The sequence below is a fragment of the Leptonotus elevatus genome, chromosome 13, assembly GCF_054856555.1.
Source record: "Leptonotus elevatus isolate MCC_2025b chromosome 13, RoL_Lele_1.0, whole genome shotgun sequence".
Lineage (NCBI taxonomy): Eukaryota > Metazoa > Chordata > Actinopteri > Syngnathiformes > Syngnathidae > Leptonotus > Leptonotus elevatus.
The window spans coordinates 214060-236190 of record NC_141251.1 but is presented as its reverse complement, the minus strand read 5'-3'; the positions used below and the strand labels follow the sequence as shown (position 1 = coordinate 236190).

The 22131-nt window shown below is 52.0% G+C and overlaps 4 protein-coding genes across 4 annotated transcripts; 1 reads left to right on the top strand and 3 right to left on the bottom strand.

The window, feature by feature from the left end:
* The first annotated feature begins 52 nt into the window (after window positions 1-52).
* On the top strand, window positions 53-14090 carry shld2 (shieldin complex subunit 2). The gene is made up of 12 exons (XM_086092235.1): window positions 53-757; window positions 2057-2383; window positions 7921-8090; window positions 8761-9332; window positions 10159-10309; window positions 10818-10925; window positions 11002-11196; window positions 12017-12163; window positions 12241-12435; window positions 12721-12955; window positions 13013-13128; window positions 13205-14090. The coding sequence occupies exons 3-12, from the start codon at window positions 7922-7924 to the stop codon at window positions 13384-13386; spliced, it is 2070 nt and encodes a 689-aa protein (XP_085948361.1). The 5' UTR covers window positions 53-757; window positions 2057-2383; window position 7921; the 3' UTR covers window positions 13387-14090.
* LOC147163341 (glutamate dehydrogenase, mitochondrial-like) lies at window positions 1531-7173 on the bottom strand. Its single transcript, XM_086092236.1, has 13 exons — window positions 6604-7173; window positions 6026-6106; window positions 5903-5958; window positions 5753-5816; window positions 5519-5613; window positions 5277-5456; window positions 5012-5149; window positions 4802-4939; window positions 4608-4688; window positions 4408-4531; window positions 4154-4245; window positions 2305-2367; window positions 1531-2228 (listed from the first exon to the last, which is right to left on the bottom strand). The coding sequence occupies exons 1-13, from the start codon at window positions 7001-7003 to the stop codon at window positions 2109-2111; spliced, it is 1632 nt and encodes a 543-aa protein (XP_085948362.1). The 5' UTR covers window positions 7004-7173; the 3' UTR covers window positions 1531-2108.
* A 15-nt stretch (window positions 14091-14105) lies between the features above and the next one.
* LOC147163339 (uncharacterized) lies at window positions 14106-16648 on the bottom strand. The gene is made up of 3 exons (XM_086092239.1): window positions 16483-16648; window positions 15382-15726; window positions 14106-15046 (listed from the first exon to the last, which is right to left on the bottom strand). Exons 1-3 carry the CDS (start codon window positions 16517-16519, stop codon window positions 14994-14996), a joined length of 435 nt encoding a protein of 144 aa, XP_085948365.1. The 5' UTR covers window positions 16520-16648; the 3' UTR covers window positions 14106-14993.
* A 2121-nt stretch (window positions 16649-18769) lies between these two features.
* LOC147163338 (uncharacterized) lies at window positions 18770-22051 on the bottom strand. The gene is made up of 2 exons (XM_086092233.1): window positions 19009-22051; window positions 18770-18817 (listed from the first exon to the last, which is right to left on the bottom strand). The coding sequence occupies exon 1, from the start codon at window positions 22033-22035 to the stop codon at window positions 19840-19842; it is 2196 nt and encodes a 731-aa protein (XP_085948359.1). The 5' UTR covers window positions 22036-22051; the 3' UTR covers window positions 18770-18817; window positions 19009-19839.
* Window positions 22052-22131: the final 80 nt, after the last annotated feature.

Here is a 22131-nt window from a genome sequence, read left to right as displayed (position 1 = left end):
CTGATCACGTGTCAGTCTGTGAGCCAATTGAGCGTGGCGGTTCGCTGTGCACGCACGCACGCGCACATCGACGCAATTGTCATACACTGAGACGTAGCCGGCGGACAGAACACCGTGAAATGCGAATAAAAAAGATAAGAAGTCAATATCGGTGGAATCGGATGACGCTCCTCGACATTGGAACGATTCTGAAGCACTTTATTAGGCTTTTATTGTTCACGCTCGTGTATGTAAAGCTGACGTTAGTGGATGGCGCTGTGGCAGCCGGGAAAGTTATTTAACAGCTTGTTGTTGTTTGTGCTCTTGCGTTGCCGTCCTATTTTCGGAACCGAAGCGCCGTTCCGAATAGATCCGGTCCCAAAAGACCAGGACTGCGTTCCGGCCCACTTCCAGCCCTGGACTTTTAAGTGAATGAAATTGTTTTTGAGCGCACGACGGCCCATTTTTGGTGTGACGACACGCGTCCGGAGCGAAGAGTTCGAACCGGGCCGGTCCATTCCTCAACAAATGGACCATCTTATTGGAAAGACTCCATAAGAGCAGAACTCGAGCCTCGAGTCTTGTTTGTCTTTTTTCTGTCTTTATTTTCTTTCTTTCCTTCATTTTGATCTCGGGGCGCCTCATGGCCTTTTTTTGCTCGGCTCCTTGTTTTTGTTTTTGTTTTTTGGACGGGTTGTTCCCAGGGCTGGACTGGCCTTCTGGCACACAGGGCAGATGCCCGGCGGGTCGGCGTCTTTTGGGGCCGGCAATTTTCCAGGTAAAATAAAGTTTAATATGACATATCGCGATAAATGTCATGTTCGGGCCCTAAGTGGAGTCAGTCACTTGTAATGGTTCTTAGACTGTAGAAAAAAAATCTTTAAATAAGGTCAAGTGTTATTAAAGATTTAAAAAGACATGCGACATACCAACATTAAGCTCCGCCTCCCCTGCGACCTAAACTTAGAAGGAATTGCTTCATTTTGTTAGGCCTAATCAAAGTCAAAACGTAAAGTGAGCACAATATGTGAATTTTATGTTGAAACATGAAACTTGCTAGCATTTGTGAAACTTTGATTTCCTGACATTGTGGCTTGTTTGCTTGCAAATGATATTCAACTTGAGCATCAACAAAATGGAGACTGCAAATGGCCCATTTCAATTCCAATGTTGTGCAAATGTCAAATGCTAGCAGTGGTTGCGCTAGCTCGCATATTGCCAGAGAGCAACCCGGATGGAGACATTGTGACTTACTGTGACATTCTCTTGTCTTATTGCATTTTGACATTGTATTGCTCTGTGATGGGTTTTCATGTATTTATGTATCGGGGGTGGGGCTACAGATGCAAATGAGCAACTGCTGCTAGAATCTGGCATATTTACAACTTCATTTGTTGTTCATGAATGTGCATTGTCCCTTTTGAAATCAAAAGAAAGCCGGCAGGCAGATCCATCAACATGGCACATTTTTCCTGCTGCTTGAAAACTGACACGGGTTACGATGCTAACATGCTCAAAGTCGGCGCGCGTCGTCAACACACCACACGCGTGTGCACGTGTCAGTCTTTAATTCTGTTGCATGAAGAAAAAACACACCAGCGAACAATGGAACGAGTCGCGTGACCTTCATCTTGATGACGAACCATGAGGTCAAAAACTAGTGTTGTTCCGATACCGTTTTTTAACCCCCGATACAGGTTCCGATACCCGCTTTTGCAGTATCGTCCGATACCTGGTTTGTTTGTTGTTGTTTTTTCCAATATGAAAAAGCTGCCCTGCCATTGGTTCAGAGCATTCAAGGGCCAATCGGATATCTTGTCTCGGCCTGCATCCAAAGTCCTATTTTAGCGTCGGAAATAATGGTATCGGCATGTTCCTCGTTAGGACTTGCCGATGCCAAAACCACCGTTTTTATGCAGCATCGGGGGGCCTCTCCCGATGCTGGTATCGGAACAACAAGAGTCAAAACATCTTGAAGTTGAAAAGCTCTTTGAAAGCGGTGGAAAAAAACAAATATTTACACGGAACACAATCAGTTTGACCTTTTCCCTTTTCTGCAACCTCTTGTCTTTGCAAGGCCGGCGGCGTTTTCACCAAACAGGAAGCGAGCGAGAGGGCGTGACTGACGGCTACGTGAAGATGAGCCCGGCCTCGGCGTAAACCTGGAAGACTTTCTCGATGGCGTTGACGTAGGCGGCGGTTCGCAGGTCCAAACCCAACTGGAAGCTGCCGGCCGTGCGCATGATTTGCTGCGGGAAGACCACAAGCGTCAAAAGGCTGAGTGCGGAGAGGTCAAAGGGCGGGCAGAGTGCGGGCGGGCGTTACCCTGGCGGAGCGCTCCATGGTGAAAGCCAAGCCCGAGTGGACGATGTCCTTCTCCGACGCCCCCTGCGGGACAGTGCAGGTATGACCACACACTCCAGCACAAACATACAAGTGACTTGACCGATGACATTTCCCGTCGTTTAACTCTTTGACTGCCATAAACGTTAAATAACGTTTAGTAAAAACCTACGGAGGGGCGCCATAGACGTTAAAAGACGTTCACTATGTTTTTTTTGGGGTTTTTTGGAAACGGGTAAAGGAAAGCCTTGGGCAGCTGTGCTGAAAGTATCAAGCAGATCTAGTTAGTATAATGACTCGTTTTGGCCCCTAGATGGCAGCGATGACTCTCTTTGGACAAGATTGGGTGGGCGTCAGTAGAAGACGTGAGGCGGAGCTAGAGTGTTGAGGGGACAATGGCTGATGAAGCAACAATGGCTGATGAAGCAACAATGGCGACCGGTTGCAAGCAGCTCACGCTTGAGCATTTTTTTCAAAGACGGAAAGCATCGATCAATACTAAAAAGCGCATTGATGTCGACGATGATGATGACTCCGAGCTCGACGCCAAAGTTGGAAGCCTTGACGCGACAGTTATGATCACGTAGTAAGCCTCACCGGCTAGCGATGGTAACGCCGGAAAACGCGGAGCAAAGCCGACCGGGCACTTCTGCACAAGCGGACATTCGATCGGACGATGGAGAGTTGTCGAAAAGCACCGACCAATGCACATTGATGATGATGATGATGATGATGGTGACTCCCGAGGTTGACGCCGAAGTTGGAAGCGTTGACGCGCGACGATGGTCACGTCATAAAGCCTCACCGGCTAGCGATGCTAACGCCGGAAAACGCGGAGCTGCACAAGCGGACATTCGATCGGACAATGACGAGTACCCCGAGTCCAATGCATATTCATCGGAGGAGCGGGTACAGTCTGATCACGGAGAAGACACTGGTTCTGGACTACGAATGTTGAATGTAAATAAACGTATTTTGCTATCAAAAAACACTTTTTCATTCTTGGTGCTAGTGTTTTATAGAAGTAAAGCACTATTTAGGTGTTTGTGGCATCAGTCATGGACAAAAAGAAGTCAAATTCACTAGAGTGCATGAAATAATATCGTTTCACTAAAAGCTTGATTTCTCCGTATTTTGGTCCAAAACAAGCGCATTTGGGTGAAACTAACCATTTTCTATTGTTGATTACTGAAGAACGGAATAAGGTAGAAACAAACTTTTTTTTTCTAATGAAATATGAAAGTTCAATCTTTCATTTAGTAGTAGGTGTGTTTGCATAGTCCAAACAGACCTTGACAGATCAGTCAAAATGCTTAAATGGGCTGGCCCTTTTCTGAAAACGTCTGGCAGTCAAAGAGTTAAGGTTGTTTTTTTTGTTCGTAACGAGAGTTGAGCGCCGTACGGCGGCGGCCCTTTGGCAAATATTGAACCGCTGTTGCAAAAAGAAGCCTCAGGCTGAAACCGCAAAGCTTTTGTCGTTCATTCAAAGAGCTGCCTTTAGGCCAGGGGTGGGCAACTCCGCTCTAGCCTCTTCCTGCACATTTACCTCCTCCGACACGGCATTTGAATCAGCCGTGTCGGAGGAGGGAGACGTGGAAAACATGCAAGGCCGAGCCCTCGAGGACCACAGTCGCCCGTCCCTGGCCGAAAGGAAGGCCTCCCTCGCCTTAGCTTAATGCTAACATGCTAGCAGCTCGAGATTAGCATCAATTCAAAACCATCATTCCAGTGGACAAATCCAGTCCAAAATGGCCACATGTGCCTTTGACTGCCCGCACGATTGCGCGCTCAACCGACGTCGGTGCGTTGCGATTTACGCCTGAGTACTCACGGCGATGCGAGCCTGGAACTCAGAGGTGGGAAGGACGGGAATGGCGCCGCCATGCTTGCCAAACTTCCTCTCCAGACTCTCCTGAACCGACACTGAGGAGGGGAAAGAAAGATGAAAAAGGTCTGACGGGAAGCAACCGGGAAACACTGAATTCTCTGCATCCGGGGCTACTTGGAAAAAGTACAAGCGGGTTTGGGGGAAATTTGTGGGCGGAGACGAGCGCTGCGATTTCCGCCTTTTGCTGGTCCACTCACTCAGCAGGTGGTAGTTGGAATCTCGCTCGTACTTGAAGGTCAGTCGGCCGTAACTGACGTGATTGAGGTTCTTCAGCCACTCGAAGTACGACACGGTCACGCCGCCCGCGTTCAGGTACATGTCCTGCGTGGGAGGGGCATGCGGCTCGCTTAGATTGGCAACAGCGAGCGTAGGGATTGGCCAGTGGGCGGAGTCTCACCGGGATGACCAGGATGTTTCTGTCCAGGAAGATGCGGTCGGCCTCGGGCGTGGTGGGACCGTTGGCGCCCTCGGCGATGATCTGCACACAAACCGCGCCTTCATTTTGCGACGCCGCGCGCACATCACGTCGCAGACGTACCTCAACACGCGCAGAATAACGCCGCGATACCGAGCGCTTGTGGCGAGCGTCACCTTGGCCTTGACGTTGTGCGCGTTTCTTCTGGTGAGCTGTTTCTCCCCGGCGGCGGGAATGAGGATGTCGCAGTCGGCCTCCAGGATGCTCCCCTCGTACGGCGAAGACTTGGGGAAGCCCACGATGGTCCCGTTGGCCTGAAGACACGCACGCACGCACGCTGGCTTTTCATTCCTTCAGTGGAAAGGCGGCGAGGGGCGCGCACGCACCAGTTTATAGTCCTCCAGTTCTTTGGGGTCGATACCGTCCGGGTTCCAGATGTTGCCGTCGATCTCGCCCACTCCCACGCATTTGGCTCCGAAGCGGTGGAGGTAACGCATGGAGTGAAGACCCACGTTGCCGAAACCCTGAAGCACAACAAGTTCACACCGACAGCAAAATCAAACCTGAAACATTTTGGTCCATCAATAAAAGCAAGCGTGCCGCGGTAAGACGGGATTGCCAGTCTGACGGCGGCGGCGGCGGCGGCGGCACCTGAATGACGAAGGTCTTGTCGTGGAAGCCGGGACACATTCCCAGCTTGCTCATGTAGGCCGCCTCGTTGACGAATTTCTCGATGCCGTGGAAGACGCCCCTCCCGGTGGCCGAGATGCGTCCGTGGATGCCCCCCTGGCTGATGGGCTTGCCGGTCACGCAGGCGTGAGCGTTGATGTCCTGCGGCGAGACCGGGTCAGCGGCTACGTGCCGGCGTGACGGGCGGCCGCGGCGCAACTCACGTTGTAGCCCATGGTGGTGGCGAAGGTGTCGGCGATCCACGACATCTCCCGCTCGCCCGTGCCCATGTCCGGAGCGGGAACGTCGATGCCGGGTCCTGCAAAGCGCACGTTCAACTGTGAGCACGTTTCTTCTTCTTTTTCTCTTCTCGCAAGATATTTGCAGTGGATTCAAGCGTGGCGCCATCTTGTGGCATCTCGCTGCCTATTGAATTGATTGTTGTGCTTTTTACTGACCAATGAATCCTTTCTTGGCGAGCTCCACGGTGAACCTCCTGGTGATCTTCTCCAACTCGTTGTCCTGGAAAGGCACAAATCGGACACCGGATGGAGCGGACGTGCGTCACAAACGGAAAAGGGAAAGAAAAGATGGCGGAGGTGACTTACGGAATATTTCTTGGGATTGATTTTGAGGCCCGCCTTTGCGCCACCAAAAGGAACATCTAGGAGAGACGGCAAATGAGTACGCTGGCAAAGGCCCGGAACGGCTTTCATGTTGTTGCCACTGACCGACCACAGCGCACTTGTAGGTCATCAGCGACGCCAACGCTTTGACCTCATCCACAGACACGTCCGTGCTGTAGCGGATCCCTGAAACGCAAACAACAGCAATGCAGGCTCGCTTTGCCGTCAAACATTCCGACGTACGACTGTTCAACTATTGCTCGCTTCATTAACAACTGCTATTTGGAATGGATTTAAAATGCCGGTCCATTTGCAATACTTGGGTGAGAGTCCGTTTTGTCTACGACGAAAAGAAGAACTGCAGCCGCGGTATTGTTGAATGTGAAGCAGCCTGAAGTGAACTCGTAGTAGCCAAGATGAAGACGGGCTGACTCTTTGGATGATTTGGTTTGGTTTTGTCACGCAATAACGCCAAATACACAAGAAAACTGATTTTGGCGTAACTTTTGATTTCATGCAAAATCCACTTGAAGTTGAAGGAATCTTGTTTTGATGCTGACGCGCTCGACCTGCCACCCAGACCCGAAGGACGACATTCCTGATCTGGGCGTAGCTCGCCTGCCACGGTGGGAGCCGAGCCGACCCCCCACCCAGATCCCCTCAACCCCCCTCCCCCCTCTCACCTCCCTTGCAGGGCGTCCTGTGCTGGCTGTGCTGAGCCCGGTAGCCCTCGATGACCTCCCACTCGCCGCTGTCCCTCTTGATGGGGAAGCTGAGGCTGAGCACGTGATTGCACGGCTTGATAATCTTGAGGATCCCGCGGACGCGCTTCCTCTTGTTCTCGGCGCTCTCGCGCGTCTTCAGCTGCTCCACCAGCTTGTCCTCCACGATGGCGGCGCCGCGGTCGAAGAAGCCCTCCACCATGGTGAAGAAGTTGGGGTTGTCGTCGTCGCCGCCGGCGGCCGCCTGCTGCGAATAAGCGCGGTGCGGCGGCGGCGGCGGCGGCGCAGAGTCGGTCCCGGCCAGCCGGTAGAAGGCGCCCGTGCGCCGGGCGAGCAGCCCCGTCAGGTTCCGCCGGTACATGTTGACGTCGTGGTTGACTTTGGTGGCAAAGTTGGCGCAAAGACGGCGAGCGGAACAAAGTTGGAAAAAGTCAACGCGGAAGTTGGAGCGCGACCGAGAAAAAAGAAGAAGAAGAAAAGAAGCTAACAACTCCTCCTCCTTTCTTCTCTTCCGCTTCCTGTTCGGCGACTTCACCTGGACAACATCTGGACCTCCTTAGCCTAGCATTAGCACTTGGGTTAGCATTAGCTGCCCGTATGTCATAACTCAACCGTGGCTTTGCGTTCAGATGCTTCCTCAACTCAAATGGTTTCATTCAAAGGTATTCGTTTCTTTCATTCATTCGTTGGTTCATCAATTTAAAGTCTCGACTAAGTGCCGATGAGTTACTGTTCAATAATTAAAATAAAGAAAATGGTTGTATTCAAAGAAACGTCACACAGCTAAGAACAGATTTTCATTTGTACCGCCGCAAACGGCAAAATCAAACTAATGTGAATGTACATCAAATAATTGCGGCATGCAGCCCTAAATAACCAAATGAAATCTTGTCCAATCAGAATGCAGCACAGCCTGAGTGAATTGGAGCCGTTATTAGATGAAAGAGGAGCAAAAGATGGATCAAAGAACTTGTCACATGACAGCGCGGATGACGTCACAAGTCAACAACTTCACTTTGTCAAGCGCACACACACCGATTGCTTGCGTTTTCTGGCTCGCCTCACTTGACTGTTGTTTAGCGTCCGCGCTCGTCCCCTCTGGGTCACATTTGGCCCCATGTCGACGACACTCTTCGTGTTCTTCGTGCAAAGAGGTTTAAAAAAAACAACAACAACCTCGAACCCCATCCCAGCCGCATTTGGGAGCTTTTTGCGGCGTGTGAACTCTTGATGATGATGTTTGGTCTTCATGTAACAAGCGTCTTCTTCCTCTGTCAGCATGTGTGAGCGGCCCAAGGTCCACGCCTTCCTGGGGGCCCCGCGCCCCTCGGCCAGCGGCGTCCGGAGGGTGCGGCCCCCGCGCTGGAGACGTCTGGAGCTCACCCGGCGGGAAGGCCGCCTCGTCCCTGCAGCCGGTGAGGCCGGCAACACGCTTCGCATTCTCAACGGTGACTGAAATCGGACTTGACTCCGGACCAACTTAAGTAGGCCGGCGTCCGTTTTGCACACGGCTAGCTACTTGGGATGTCGCGCTATCCAAACATTACGATACGATATTATCACAATATTGTGGGGAGGTTGGCGTTATAAAAAAAGAAGAAGAAAAAAAGAGCTACACTCAGAGATGGCAAATCCAGGTGAAGAAAGTAAAAACCCTGCCACAGTTTGGCTTTAGCCGCAGGTGCTAGCCAGCTAGCTACCCTGGTGCTCGTTTACCTGCTAAAAAACTGTGGCAGGGTTCTTACTTTCTGGACCTGGATTTGCCTCCCCTGCCTACGCTCTCGAATAACATTTGAAACTTAGAAGGGCCAAAAGATGCCTTATGAAAATTCACTGCACTAAAAAGTGGCAATCAAACGGACTTTTGTCACAGATGTGCTGCTTTTATTATCGTGACCTGATGACGGCGATATCACGATGTTGCTGTTATTGTTGCATCCCCACGAGCTCGGCGTGCCGCTCGTTTTCCCGACTGGCCCCATTTGTGCTGCACTTTGAGTGACATCACTTCAATTGATCTCCTGGAGGCTGATTATCGACATGCTTTCTGTCTTGTTGTACGTTGCGGAGTTCTGGGGACCTTTTTTCAACGTGTCGTTGTTGGATTGCGATTGCCAGATGAAGGCGGCGCCGCGCAGGAAGAGGAACGCTCACATGAGGAGTCAGCGGGCGCTTTGCGTGAGCAGCCGGTGCCCCCCCTTCAGGAGGACTCGCGCTTGCCCGCCGGCCAGCCGGAAGCGCCGCTGTCCCTCCGCAGCCGCTGTCTCTCCACTTGGACCCTGAGCCAAGCCTTATTCCTCAGAGGCATCCAATGGGCCGGCGGCGCTGCCGACGCCCCGCCCCAACGCAGCCAAACGTCAGCGGCCCCCCCGGCCGGCACCCCGGAGCTCTTGGGTCCGGCGGCCCGCCCCCCTCAAGGACGTGAGCGGCTCTCGGACGCGTGGGGCTCACCTCGGCGGGCGGAGCGAGGGGGCGTGGTCCTGGAGGCCACCTCGGACGGCGTGCTGTGCTCGCAGGAGGCCGAGCGCCGCGTCTCGCCTCCCGCTTCCAAAAGCGCTCGACCGTGCGAGGCGGCAGCGGACGAGCGCGTCGGCGCTTTCACGACACTTCTGGCGCAGTGCGCTGACGCGGCGGCTCGCTATCGGGTTCTGGTTGTCGTGGTTCATCCCTGCCAACTGAAGGAAATCAAGGTGACGAACCAAACAGCACATCTCACTAAATTGCGCTTCACTTTTTAGTGTTTTTTTTTCCAAAGGGGTGGGGGGGGGGGGGGGCGCCGCCCTACTCTGCATTGATTACTTTTCCACACAGACTGTTAGTTCAGAGCAATGAATTAGGAATAGACTGATTAGCGGCCGGTCCGATTATCGGTGCCGATGATGCATTTTGACGAATATCGGCCTTAAGAATCCGAAGGTCGATAAAGCAGTTTTTCACTGAATGCTTGCGAAGTTGAGGGTTTTCATCAGGATTTGTGATGTGACAGTTTTTACTTGTCGCAAAGACTTTTTATTTTTTTAAATTTTAACCGTCTGCAAAGATCTTTTGCAAGCTTTTACGAACCCTGACAAAATCCTCCATGAGCTTCATTCGCATGCATTTATCGCTCATTGAGATACAGGGAACTTTTTATTTATGGATTTCCTCTTTATAAAAAAAATGTTGCTGCGGGGAACGTCCTACACTTTTTTATTTGATAAATAAATACAATTAAGAAATGATGTTGACATTTTGGAAAACTTTAGGGAACTTGCTCAGTTTTTAATTTGCATGGCACCGCATGCAACGTGTCGCGTACGCTGAGGTTGGCGAGCACCGAAATAATGACCTGCACCTCGCGTCATGCAGACATCGGATCAGGATATGAAAGTATACGTATGAAGCGTTCAAATGGGTTTCAATCAATCGCCAGCGGCAGATTTGCTCTCTCGCCATGCGATGCGGAACTTGTCCACATGACTTGACACGATGATGATGATGATGATGATGATGATGACGATGACGACATTGTCGAAGGTGAAGCGCGGCGCGTGCGCGGGCTCGCTGGTGCCGCTGGCCAGCGTGGTGGTGACGGACCAGTCGGGCGTGGACATGACGGTGCTGCTGTGGCGACGGGCGGCGTTGTGGGCGGCGGCCATCGCCGCCGGCGATCTCGTCCTCATCACAGGTACGCAGGCAGGCAGAAAGACCGCACCTGGAAAAGCCGACTTCCGCACATTCAGCCGTCGAGATTTTTCTTTTTCTTCTTTTAACACATCAACAGACAAAACATTTCAAAGAACTCCAAGTCAAGTCAGTCCGCTTTGTGGATGTGAAAATGATTTGGAAAAGCTTCAAGTAAAGTTTGGAAGCAACCTGAATTCATTTTCACGGGTCAGGGCTGGTTCGACTTCTGTTGGCTGCGGCTTCCATTTGTGTGCAGCACAACAGCTAAATGCTGCTTCGCCATGTCTGCTTTGAAACCCCGACTCCACTAATTGAACTCAGGGGCCTCAGCTTTTCCTTCATTAGCCCCGCCCCCTGGACCCAAGATTTGGTTGCTTGTTTAATTTCACACTCGTCAGTCAGTCACGCAAGTCTTTCGTAAATGTCCCCTTGAAGCTCTTGCGTGTGTGTTGGCTGTGCGTGTTGCATCCGGAACTTTGACCTCTGACCTTTGACCTCATCCGGGGAAGGCCTGCAGCTGAGTCAGGACACCTGCAGCGGAGAAAAGAGACTGCAGTCCACCTTCAGCAGCAAACTGCTCAACATGGGTCACGTCAGTGCCCCCACCTGCGCCACAGGTACCGCTGCCGAACCCCCTCCCCCTCGGTTCAAGCGCCCCGCCCCGCCCCCACCTCTCGCTTCTCCGTCTTTCAGGTGGTCAGCACGTGGACGCTGGCTCGCTCTCTTCTCTGCGCCACTTCCTAGCAGAGCGCCGGCCACTGCTGCTGCGCACGCCGCCGCGCCCGCCTCAGGATCTGAAACGCCTGCCGTACGCCCCCCTGTGGCCACGCAGGGTCAACACGCTGGTCCACGCCCTGCTGCGCGTCACACACGCATACGTCAGCGCAGGTGAGTGACATCGGCCGGCAGGTGTGTCGTCACGTGCCCAAAAATCCATTGACAGCAAATGCGTGCCTGGAAGTTGGCCCGGCTCCGCCCTTCCTCAAGCGCACGTGTGGGAGTGCGCGCGCACGCATGCTCGCACGCACGCACGCATGCACGTCCTGGTGATGATGGCGGCCAATGAGAAGCTTGTCCCAAAAGAAAGAAATGGCATTGATGTGGTCATTTCGTCGTCGCTTCCAATGTCGCTTCCCTCGGAGGTCGTATTGAATCTTCTTTCGTCTTAAGCATATTCTCCATGTGACGACTTAATAATACAATTTCTACATTCTTTTTTTTTTCTTTTTCTTTTTCTTTTTTTCTACATTCTAATTGACCAAGTCCTGAAATTTCAAAGCTCTTCTCGTCATCGGAATTCGTTTGATGCTTATTCTATCCCTACAGCTCTCTTTCGTCGAATAAATATTGACCTTGTATTTGTTGGACACGCGTTTCCCCAAATTTGCAAACCATTTCTTATGTGACTCACAACCAAAGATGAATCGAAAATATACAAAGCTTGATGCTTCCCCTTATATAATATGGCAATTGCTTATTTTTGATGTACGATGAAGGACACTCGGCCGTAGATTTTGAATGCGAGTTGAAAGGTAATGCGATGATTTGATGAGGTCATCGATTGGATAATCAATTGTACAAATGTTGTCCGGTGACAGCCCGGCTCGCCGTCACGCGCTGTCACGCGTTGTCACGCGTGACGGCCAGCGCGCGTCCTCACTCGCCATCAGGCGTGCCGTCACACGTTTGATCCCACCGTGTGTGGCAGAATGGCGAGCAGAGGCGGAGTCTTGGCGCAGGTCGGCTCTGGAGAGTCACGCGGTGGCGAGCGTGGTGGGGGCCGGCGGCCAGAAGGGGGCGCTGCTGATGTGGGGTTCAGCTCTGGACTGGCTTCCACGCTTCAGGACGCAGCAAGGTTGACGTCGCCGTCCGTCTGTCCGTCTGCCGTTGGCCTTGTCACGAGAGCGCGCGCTGACTTCCTGTCGCCCGCAGACGCCGTGTGGGACGTCCGCTTCCTGCTGGTCAGGGAGGGCGGGCACTCGGACCTCCCCGAGCTTCACACGACCCCCTGGAGCGAGGCCCGGCGAGTGGATGGCGCCGACCGCCGGCTGGGCCGCTTCCTGAACCCTCCGACGGCCGACGGCGTGCAGATGGACGTGGACACGCTCCTCTCGCAACAATACTCAGGTGGTTCGATATGAAGTGAAACGTACAAGCAGGAATGCTTTGCTAAACATTTGTAGAGGGCGCTATTGAGCGGAAAAGTGAAAATTGCACAACAAATCAAGTGAAGTGGCGGCTAACGGAGATGCAGCGTGGCTGTCCTCGACAGTCGACGCTGGATGGGGGGGAGGGGCTAGTGTTGATGTCCGATTTTTCTCTCTGCGCATTAGGATAGGCAAGAAAAAGTCAAGCGATTGTCCGAAGGTTTGAGTCCGCAAGCTTTGCTAGCGCAAGTGTTTTGCTACGCAGGAGAGGCGCAGGTGCAGGTGCAGGTGTTGTCCTTCGCCTTCCAGCCTTCCCAGGACGGCCCGCGGCCCATCTTGGACGGCTCCTCGCCGCTTTCGGCCGTCCTGGCCGAGCTGAGCGGCGACGCGACGTATTCGGGCTGCGGCCGCTGCGCCGCCGAGCTGGACGCCGACGGCAACGGAATTTACGCTCCGTGCTACCCTTGCCTGCCCGCCCGCGCCGTGCGCCGCTACTACAGGTGAGACGTCCCCCGCCCTCCGTCTCGGACACCTTCCAACCTTGCGGCCGTCTTCAGGCCGGCCGTGTTGACGGTGAGCGGGAGGAGCAGCGGGCGGGTGCGCGTGCAGGTTCCCGCCGTCGCTGTGCAGAAGATTGTGGATGTGCCGCCCGATAGGCTGCTAAGAAATGCAGGTGAGCGCCGCCGCGAAGGTTTGCCGTTGTCTCGGACCTCGAACCTCTGCTCTGACCGCTCGCTCTTGGCTGTCAGCCGCAGGCTGTGAGGTGAAGGCCATCCAGGTGGCGGCGCGGAGGCTTCACGCGCTCCTCAGCCTTCCCGGGAAAAAGGTGCAGATGGCCGTGCGCAGCCTCTTCCTGTGTGACGAGAACAGCGCCCCCATCAGCCGGGAGTTGACGCTGCTCGACCTTCGCTCGCTCCCCGACGACGGCTGAAGGAACGCGTCAGGTCAGGTCAGGTCAGGTCACGCCTTTTGCCAAGCAGCAACTCTTACCGGCAAATGATTGCTGCCAACAAGCAGCCAAGCTGAACGCTGACGATTTCACCACAATCGGACATTGGGAGAGATTCTAAGAACACGCACGCGACATGTGCGAAGAGTCAATGGAGTCCATTCGGACCCAAGCCATTACTTGTCAAATTGTGTCAATGCACGCGCACCCCCCCCCAAAAACACAAATGCAATATTTTCTGTGTGCAAGCCGCTCCGACGATTTGCTTCATGAATCAAGATTTGAAAGAAAGCAATCCAGCGCGAATGTGTTTGAATCCAGTTTGAAAACCATCATCGTCTTTTCCACCATTTTTCCGAAGCTTTTGTTCTTTTCTTGACTTTGCTTTGAAGTCTCATTTCCAGTTTGTAAGTGCTTTGAAATGTTGTTCTTTTCAACGGCATTGCAGGCTGAGAAATGTGCCAGAAATGGATTTTGAGTTATTGTCTCTGTCCTCAAACAATGTGGCCAACGTTCATTTCTCCTGAAGACCCCTCCTGTATAATCCCACCCCTGCCTTTTTATTTATTTATTTATCTTTATTCATTTATTTTCTTACCACATTGGCTCACGACAACTAAATCCCCTCCTAAAAAACAGCAAGAAAGTGCAAAATGTTCCCTCTGTTATAAAGTTCAAACAAATTACTCAGGGACAAAGTCTTGTCAATCAGTCGAAGGTTGTGCCTGCAATGTATATCTTTATTGTTGTTTTTTGACATGAATCTGCCAATGAATCCGTCATCAGAATTTCAAATCCATATTGTTGAGACATTGAGGATGCTTTGCATGATTAAAATACATTCGATCGAAAACGGTGGAATTGTTACAAATCGGAGCTCGTTCCATTGGAGCCAATTAATTTTCAATGCCCGTACGGCAGCTCAGCCTACCCACAATGCACCGTGCCGTCTGGCCAGTGGGTGGCGCTGTTGCGTGTGATTGCGTTGTATGGACAGCAGGCGCATTGGAGGCAAAAAAGCCCCAAAATAGAAAGTTGACCTTTGGCCTCCTTTTGGATTCCAGTTCAAATCCACGAGGAGTCAGAAAATAGACCAAAGGAAGACGCCATTTTAATGCTCATCACAAACTTCAAAGGGGAAACAAGCATTTTGTTAACAAGCATGCATTTCTTTTCACTTTTGATGCACAAACTGTCGTGCTTTTACTTTGAGGCTCCAGAAGTACAAACTTTGCAAAAAACGGGGGGCAGGTAAACAAATCGTTCCTAACTGTCAACGAGCACTTGCCTTGTTTGTGTCGTCTACTGAATCGACATCCAATTTCCCCATCAAATGACAATTTGTGGAATGGAATGTGGCGCTTCTTAATCAATAATCTAGTCGGCGGGCCCGTCCGTCGTTGGCCAAGTCGGCAAGGTTGTTTTCAAGTCACAGCAAAATAACAAGTTAGCGCGAGGAGGACGCTGACGAGCCAGCGCGTGCAAACCTTGCGAGTGGAGACGAGCCGCTGGAGGGGGGGGCGGGGCCGGGGTGGGGGGGGGGGGGTCGGCGCGGCAGACGGCGACAGGCTCTTTTCCTGCTGCTCGCTCTAATTTCCTTTGGATGATTCTTCCGCCACCTCCATCAGATCGCCAAACAAATCTGACACAACACAACAAATACACACGTGTGTGACAATCTGCTCAACAGGTGTGTGTGTTCTTGTTGTGTTCTTGTTGTGTGCGGTGCGAATGAAACGGGAGAGCAGAATGACGGCCGCTCTTGGCCACATTGTCCGCCATCTTAAAAAGCTTTTATGATAGTGAGACGCCAAAATGGAAATGACAACGCAATTCCAATCCAGCAAGGACGAGCGAGCGCGTGTCATTGGACATCGCTGTCAATAGTTGTTGTCCTTTTTGCCTGCTTTGTGTTGAAGTGTGATTTTCTCGATGGTCGGACAATGCGATTGCGTTGATGCGGACGTCCACACTCACCTCCCTCGCTGAGAGACGCTCCCGCTGTAGGGCCGCCTCCCGCCCCTCCGGCTCCGCCTCCCGACCCCCAGGATCCGCTTCCCGGTCCGTCCCCCGGCCTGTCCTGCTCACTGAACAGGCCGTGGAAACCCGACGGCTTGGCCTTCTTGTCGTCGTCGTCTCCGCCTAATAAGTTGGAGAAGAAGTTTCTCTTGCCGCCGCCGCCGCCGCCGTCGTCGTCGTCGTCGTCCCTCTTCTTGTCGTCTCCGAAGGAGAAGAATCCTCCCTTGTCGCGCTTGTCCTCTTTGTCCTTGTCCGAGTCTTTGACACCCAGGGCGTTCTTCAGCATGCTCCCCACCATGTCCCCTGCACACAAGCACCGTTAGTGTCTTCTTGACGTCGTCCTCGCTGTCAAAAGGCAAGACGTGAATCGCAATCTTTTCAGTCTTTCTTCTTTTTGATGACGACCCTCTGGTCTCCTGAACGTGTGCCTTTCCAATCGGGGTCGAGCAACACACGCTTTCCTGGACTTGGTCTGGTCACCAAGTCCAGGACACCCGTGACGAAGACCAACATCAAACATTTCGTATTAACGACCGGGGTTGCGAAACTGGAATCCCGGGAGCCATCAAAGTTGAATGTCGGTGCTGATTTTGAGCCTCCATCTTGATTGTTCGGTACCAATACCAGTATGAGAACTCAACTCTCGAGTGCAAGTACCAACATTATTCGTGCATTCGATACATGGAAAGAAGAACAAAGGATCATTTGACAGAAATATCCCAATGTATCTTTTTTCCAATCCAATTTCTATTCTTCTTTCTCATTAGTCATTTGTAGTTCCTGATCAAAAGCGATACCTTGAAATAATTCTGGCCGGGTATGGGCCCCCATACCGACACCTGGCTGGCAATCTGTGCTCGCCTTTCCCTATCTGAATGGTGGACATGCATTAGCCTGACCTTGACGAGTGCGTCATCCATTCATGACTGATGCGCGCGCTTGCTAACGACACTTTGATGAGCGTGATGCGTTCCCAAACCATAACAGACTTGTTACGCCGCGTCATGTGACTCCTGACAAAATGGAGGCCAACGTGAGATGAAGTTCTTTTCTACTCACCCACTTTGTCTCCAAACTTGTCTGCAATTCTGTCCATCTTGAAGACGTGCGTGCCAGGCGAGCTCGGGTCCTGAGCGAGACTCTGCTTTGCTCTTTTTGTCGGAGCGGGAAGTGCGCACGTCCGGACTGGACGGACTGGTTACACCTGTCGCACAATGTGTGTGTGTGTGTGTGTGTGTGTGTGTGTGTGACTCACCTTCAAGAAGGCACAAAACAAACACGCTTTTCCAAAGTGTTTTGTATTCATGTCACATGATTAGCCCACGTTTCATTTTGGCTTTTGAAAGTTCTATAAATAAAGTTGACTGGACTTTTGCGCTAACAATATTCAAGTTGATTGGCTTGTTTCGTTCACACGGAAGCGTTTGTTAGCAGGTTGCGTTTTTGACGGATTTGCCCGCGAGGAATGTTAGAATGTTTGCTGTTTCTTTAATTATACCAAATGTCACAAAAAAAGTAAGAGTCTGCTGTCCAGGCCCTCAAAAATGGACTTGATCGATGTGAAATCTTTGTTTTCATTGTACGTTTTTGAATTTGCAATTTCAAGCGGTCCAAGGAACATGAGAAGGCAAAGCTAAAGCCCGACAAAGGGAGACGGGAACGGAACGGAACGGGACGGGTTGGCGCGCCATTTCTTAGATGGTAAATGGACTGCTTTTTGTGTAGCTCTTTAACTACACCATATGGTGCCCAAATGCAAATTACAATTGAAGCCTCACATTCACCCATTCTCACACACACACACACGCATGTTGGGTTTACATTTCTAGTGGGGACATCTCATTGACATATTGCATTTCCTAGACTCTTACCCCAACCAAAACCCAATTCAAACCTAAATTCTAAAACCCTCAGAAAGAGGTTTAGATCCATGGGGACCAAAATGTCTTCACAAGGACACCTGGTCCCCACAATGATAGGAAAACCCAGAAAATGATCCCCATGATGTGATATAAGCGCACACACACACACACACACACACCAGTTGTCGGCTGCTGCCATGCAAGGCGTTGCCTGGTCCACTGGGAGCAAATCGGGGTTCTGTGCCTTGCTCAAGGACACTTCAACATGGTCACCAGGGGTGAGGATGGAACCCACAACCTCACAGATGGAAGACGACCACGCGCTCGCTGAGCCATGCCGCCCCATGATGAGAAATGAAGAAAAGCAATTCCCAAACTATTGGGGAGGCAAAGCGTGAGCTCTGGAAAAAAAAAAGTGACATCATAAAAGACTTTATAACGCAACTCGAAAACGTGGTGCAAAAGGGGCATCGGCTCACCATGTTTATTTGTGGTAGGCACAGTAAAATAATATAAAAGGATGGAAAAAAGAGCAATTCCCTGAAAGAAAGTGGCTGAGGCAATGAACAATTGAAAAAGTGCGAGCAAAGAAAAGGAGCGTGTTGAAATTTGGCAGGCAGCAGGAATGTAAAGATTGAACTTGTCAAGTATTGCAGACCGATTGATGCTTTATGTGTGAAAGCAGACAAGAAAAAGGAAGTCCGCCTTGTAGGCAGCAATGGTTGTTTTGAAGTGCAGAAGTTGAGATGCGTACTTTTTGAAAGTGGCGTTTTCCACAGCACGCCCGATGATCTCATGCTTGGGAAATTGCGGCCGGATTACTGAATTCCGGGCGTGACTGAGTTAATGTTCAAGTTTGGCGTGGTTGGCATGGCAGGGCGTGTACCGGGTTTGTCAACACGGCCGGCGCCAGCCAGCCTCGTCGGTTGCTGTGCTGTCCGCAAAGCTGAATCCAAACAAGTTGTCTTTGTTTCGGCGAGACAACACACGTCACGGGACAGGACAGAAAGTAGCAAGCAAGACGACATAGCGGCTTTTGAAGGCTTTATTTCATGTATTGGCACTTGTACACGTTGCGTTGTCACGTGCGTGATTGTTGTGGGGAGGAGCTTGACCAGGACGTCTGCAGGTTTCTAGTCAAAAAAGCCGCCCAGAGCTTTCCCAATGCCTGAGACAGAGAAAGTGAGACAACGTTGGACTCGCGTGGACGCCACTGTCAAGCAAATCCTGCGTTTCCTTGTGTGCTGACAACTCACCTCCACCTCCTCCGTTCCCCTCGTCCTTCCCGCCGACCATGTTCAGGACGTTTGACACGTCGAAGCCTTTCTTCTCCTCGTCCTTCCCGCCGACCATGTTCAGGACGTTTGACATGTCGAAGCCTTTCTTCTCCTCGTCTTTCCCGCCGACCATGTTCAGGACGTTTGACATGTCGAATCCTTTCTTCTCGTCCTGGCGATCCGCCCCCTCTCCTTTTTCTCCTCCTCCTCCTCCACCTCCTGCAAACCTGGAGAAGCATTCCCCTGCAAAGTCCCCTGCAAAACAAGCAGACCTTAACTTGTGCTTGACTCCAATTTGCTTTATGAGAAACAAACTGCAATTTGTCCGTCTGTTGTGAAAGCAAACGTGTCCCAAACCTGAATGGACTTGCCCTGCATAAACACACTCGGGGTTTAAAGTTCAAGTTGTCTACGTCACTCTTCGGAAGATGGGAATATTCACTCACCCGCTTTGTCTTCAACCATGTTGACGAACATCTTCTTCGCCATGTCGTCCATGTTGTTTGTTGACTGGTGACAGGTGGAGGGAGGCTGCTCGGTCTTATACTGACGGGAGGATTTGGGCCGGCGGGTGTGGCCTTGCTGAAGAATCAGGTGGGGCCGGCAGGAGCCACAGGCCCAACCGGTCGATGCGGGTTGGCGTGAGCAACAGTAAGACTTTCACATGTTTTCCGCACCGGTTCATCAAGCTCACGTGTTTAGAAGGACGCCTTGTGAAAAGCGCAGCCGGCAAACGCTGAGAAAAGTCTTGCTTTTGCAATGACGTTATTCTTTATACACCGCACAGCTTCGGGGTCCTTCCATCGGGCCACAAGAAAATGAGGACCAGAGACCGCTGTCCCCACACGACTACCGTTACTAAATGTACACAGTGCCACAACAGCTGAAGTCCAATCAGACCCACTGGACTGCGTTCTGTATGATGGGCTTTTCCTTAAATTGCCTTGACTGTCAAATGATACGAATGCGTTCCTGACGGCCTTTGACCCTGTTTGCTCGGAGTCTCTCCCTTTGGGATAATAAAATACATCAAGGCCAAGTATGGGGGAATTCCTGGACCCCCTTGTGCCAGCACCCCACTATATGTGGAACGCAAATAAGATAACCTGTCGTGTAAATAAACAAAGTAGCATTCATGAATAATGAATAGAAAATGATTGGACACAAAAAAAAGAAAGAAGAAGTCATGACACCCTCGTATCATTATTGCACTTTGGTGTTTGTGTCGGCAGCAAGTCGAAGCTTTGGTTGTGCAGATGACCCGAACGTTGTCCGTCTTAAACGCTGATCTCTGAAACGGTTTCGTCATTTGCCCGGATTTCTCTCCTGCAGCTTGACGAGCGCATACAGAAGGTCCAAAAGAAAACCCTGCGTGTGGCGGAAAAGAACTTGAAGTGTGTCCTGCGTTGCTGGGGTGGTTTTAGCGCTTCCAAGTTGACCATCAGCAAGTTGAGGAGGGTGTTGTCGAAAGTGGGCTCGTCAGACAGGAAGGCCTCGGGCATCCGCTGCGTGCGGTCCAGCTCCCGCAGCAACTCCTTGATGACGGCCTTCATCACCTTGTTGACGCTGTAAATGTCGGCCTCGGTGATGGCGCACAAGCGCTGGTCCTGCAGCACCTTCTTGGACAGACGCTGGATGATTGGCAGGGTGTCGCGGGAGAGAACCACCTTGTTGTGTTTTTTCTGGAGCTTGGTCAGCAGCTGGACAACGAGCACCGCCACCAGCGACGTGACCATGTCCTCCAGAGCGGAGGCCGAGCGGCCCGACGTCTCATCTGAGGGACGACTCTTTGGCTGGGACGCCAGCGTGTCCCCGTGCCAACTTTTCTCCTGCACGGAAGGCGAGCGCAGTGGTGACGGCCAAGCCACACGTATCACGCCAGAGGGCGGAGTCTTTGCTTGGGCGCCGTCGGTCTCCAACGGATTTTGGCTGATGCTCTTCTCCTTGGCGACCGTCTCTTCCGGCATGGAAGGCGGGCCCGCGTTGAGCGTGCGTGAAATGGAGCTCTTGGGCCTGGTGTCATCGGCGTCCGCTTCATTTTGGGGGTGTGGCATCACGGATCCTGCGATGAGTGTGTCAATGTCATTCAAGCAGCCGTAGACCTCATCGGCGTGTTTGCCCCTTTTCGCCGGTTCCATCCTTAGCCAGAGGAGCAGTTGTTGCACAAACTTTGTAGACGTGTCTTCTACGATCTTATGCAGAACTTGGATGTTCTCCGGTTTTCCCTTGTCCACCTCCAAGATGAGCGGATCTGAGATGCGCCTCCATACTGCATCTGACTGGACTGTGGTCCGGTTGTTGGTCATGTATTGGTAAATTTTATCCGCCAGGTCGAGTGAGAACTTGTCGGCTTCTTGTCGCAGCTCGTCCACGTCTATGTTGAAACCCCCTTCCGGTAAGCCAACTTTGTGGAAAACGTTCTCAAGCCCTGATTGGATTCCCTGGAAGCTAAGCAGATTATCACCGTCTGGCGCCGGAGTCTCGCTTCGGGACGCTTCTTCCATGCGCTTCCGCATGCATCGACACCGGACCTTCTGCAGTTCAAATGTCAGCGTGTCAAACTTCTTTTGGCAAAAGTTCAAAAAGTTGCGCTTGCGAGAAGATTCATTGCTGCTGTTGGGTGACACGCAGGATTCGAAGAACTCACAGAGTTGATCCTTTATCAGCCCCAGGTTGAAGTGAGGCGTAGAAGAGGGACTGTGGCCCTCCTCCAACGGGTCGGGGTAGTGCAGGTCGTTGATGATGGTCTCCACAATTCCCTCTGCCGTTTTCTTCAGTTCCCAATTTGTCCTGCGTGAGAGGGACCCGTCCTCGCTGTCGGCCCATTTGCGAAGGATGTTCATCACCGCCTCTGTGGTTTCTTCCCGGTTAAAAATGCACACGCTGCCGCACTTTGAGTCACAGGGAGGCGGTTCCTGTCTGCTCTTTTGGCGCCAGCACGGCCTGAAGCACTTTGTGTACAGGGCCATCTTGCTCAGGTAAACCTTAAGAGCGCCACAGGCCAGCAGCACCATCTTGGCCAGAACTTCAATCTTGGTGAAGGTTCCCGGGATGTAGATCAGCGACACCAGCTGACTGTCGTTGCTGGTGGCGGTGGACAACGTGTGATTGACCCTCTGCGAGATCTCCCTCTTGAAGAGGGAGTCCAGCTTTTGGGAGCTCTTGCTGCGCTCCTCGGGGACGCTGAGCGCCGAGGCGAACGCGGTGCTCAGTCCGCCTTCGACTTCCAGCTTCATTTTTTTCTTTTCGGCGCTCTGAATGCGTTGCCTGAACTCCGGGATGATGACCCGGATGGTGTCGGCGCAGAGTTTCTGCGTGATGTCCGTGCACATGTCGGCCAGGATGACCTGCGTGGCCGAGTCGATGGTCCCCGCGGCCAGCATGCTCCACTGCGCCGGCAGGATGCGGTCGAAGTATTTCTGCACCATGGGGAGGATGACCTCCGCCTTGATGGAGTAGTTCTCCATCTCCATCGCTGTTGTGCTGTTGTTGACGCGTCTCTTGCCAAAGTGTTGGCAGCTGCTCTCGTTGCTGCGCGTGCTTTGACGCCTTTGTGACGTAACAAAGCA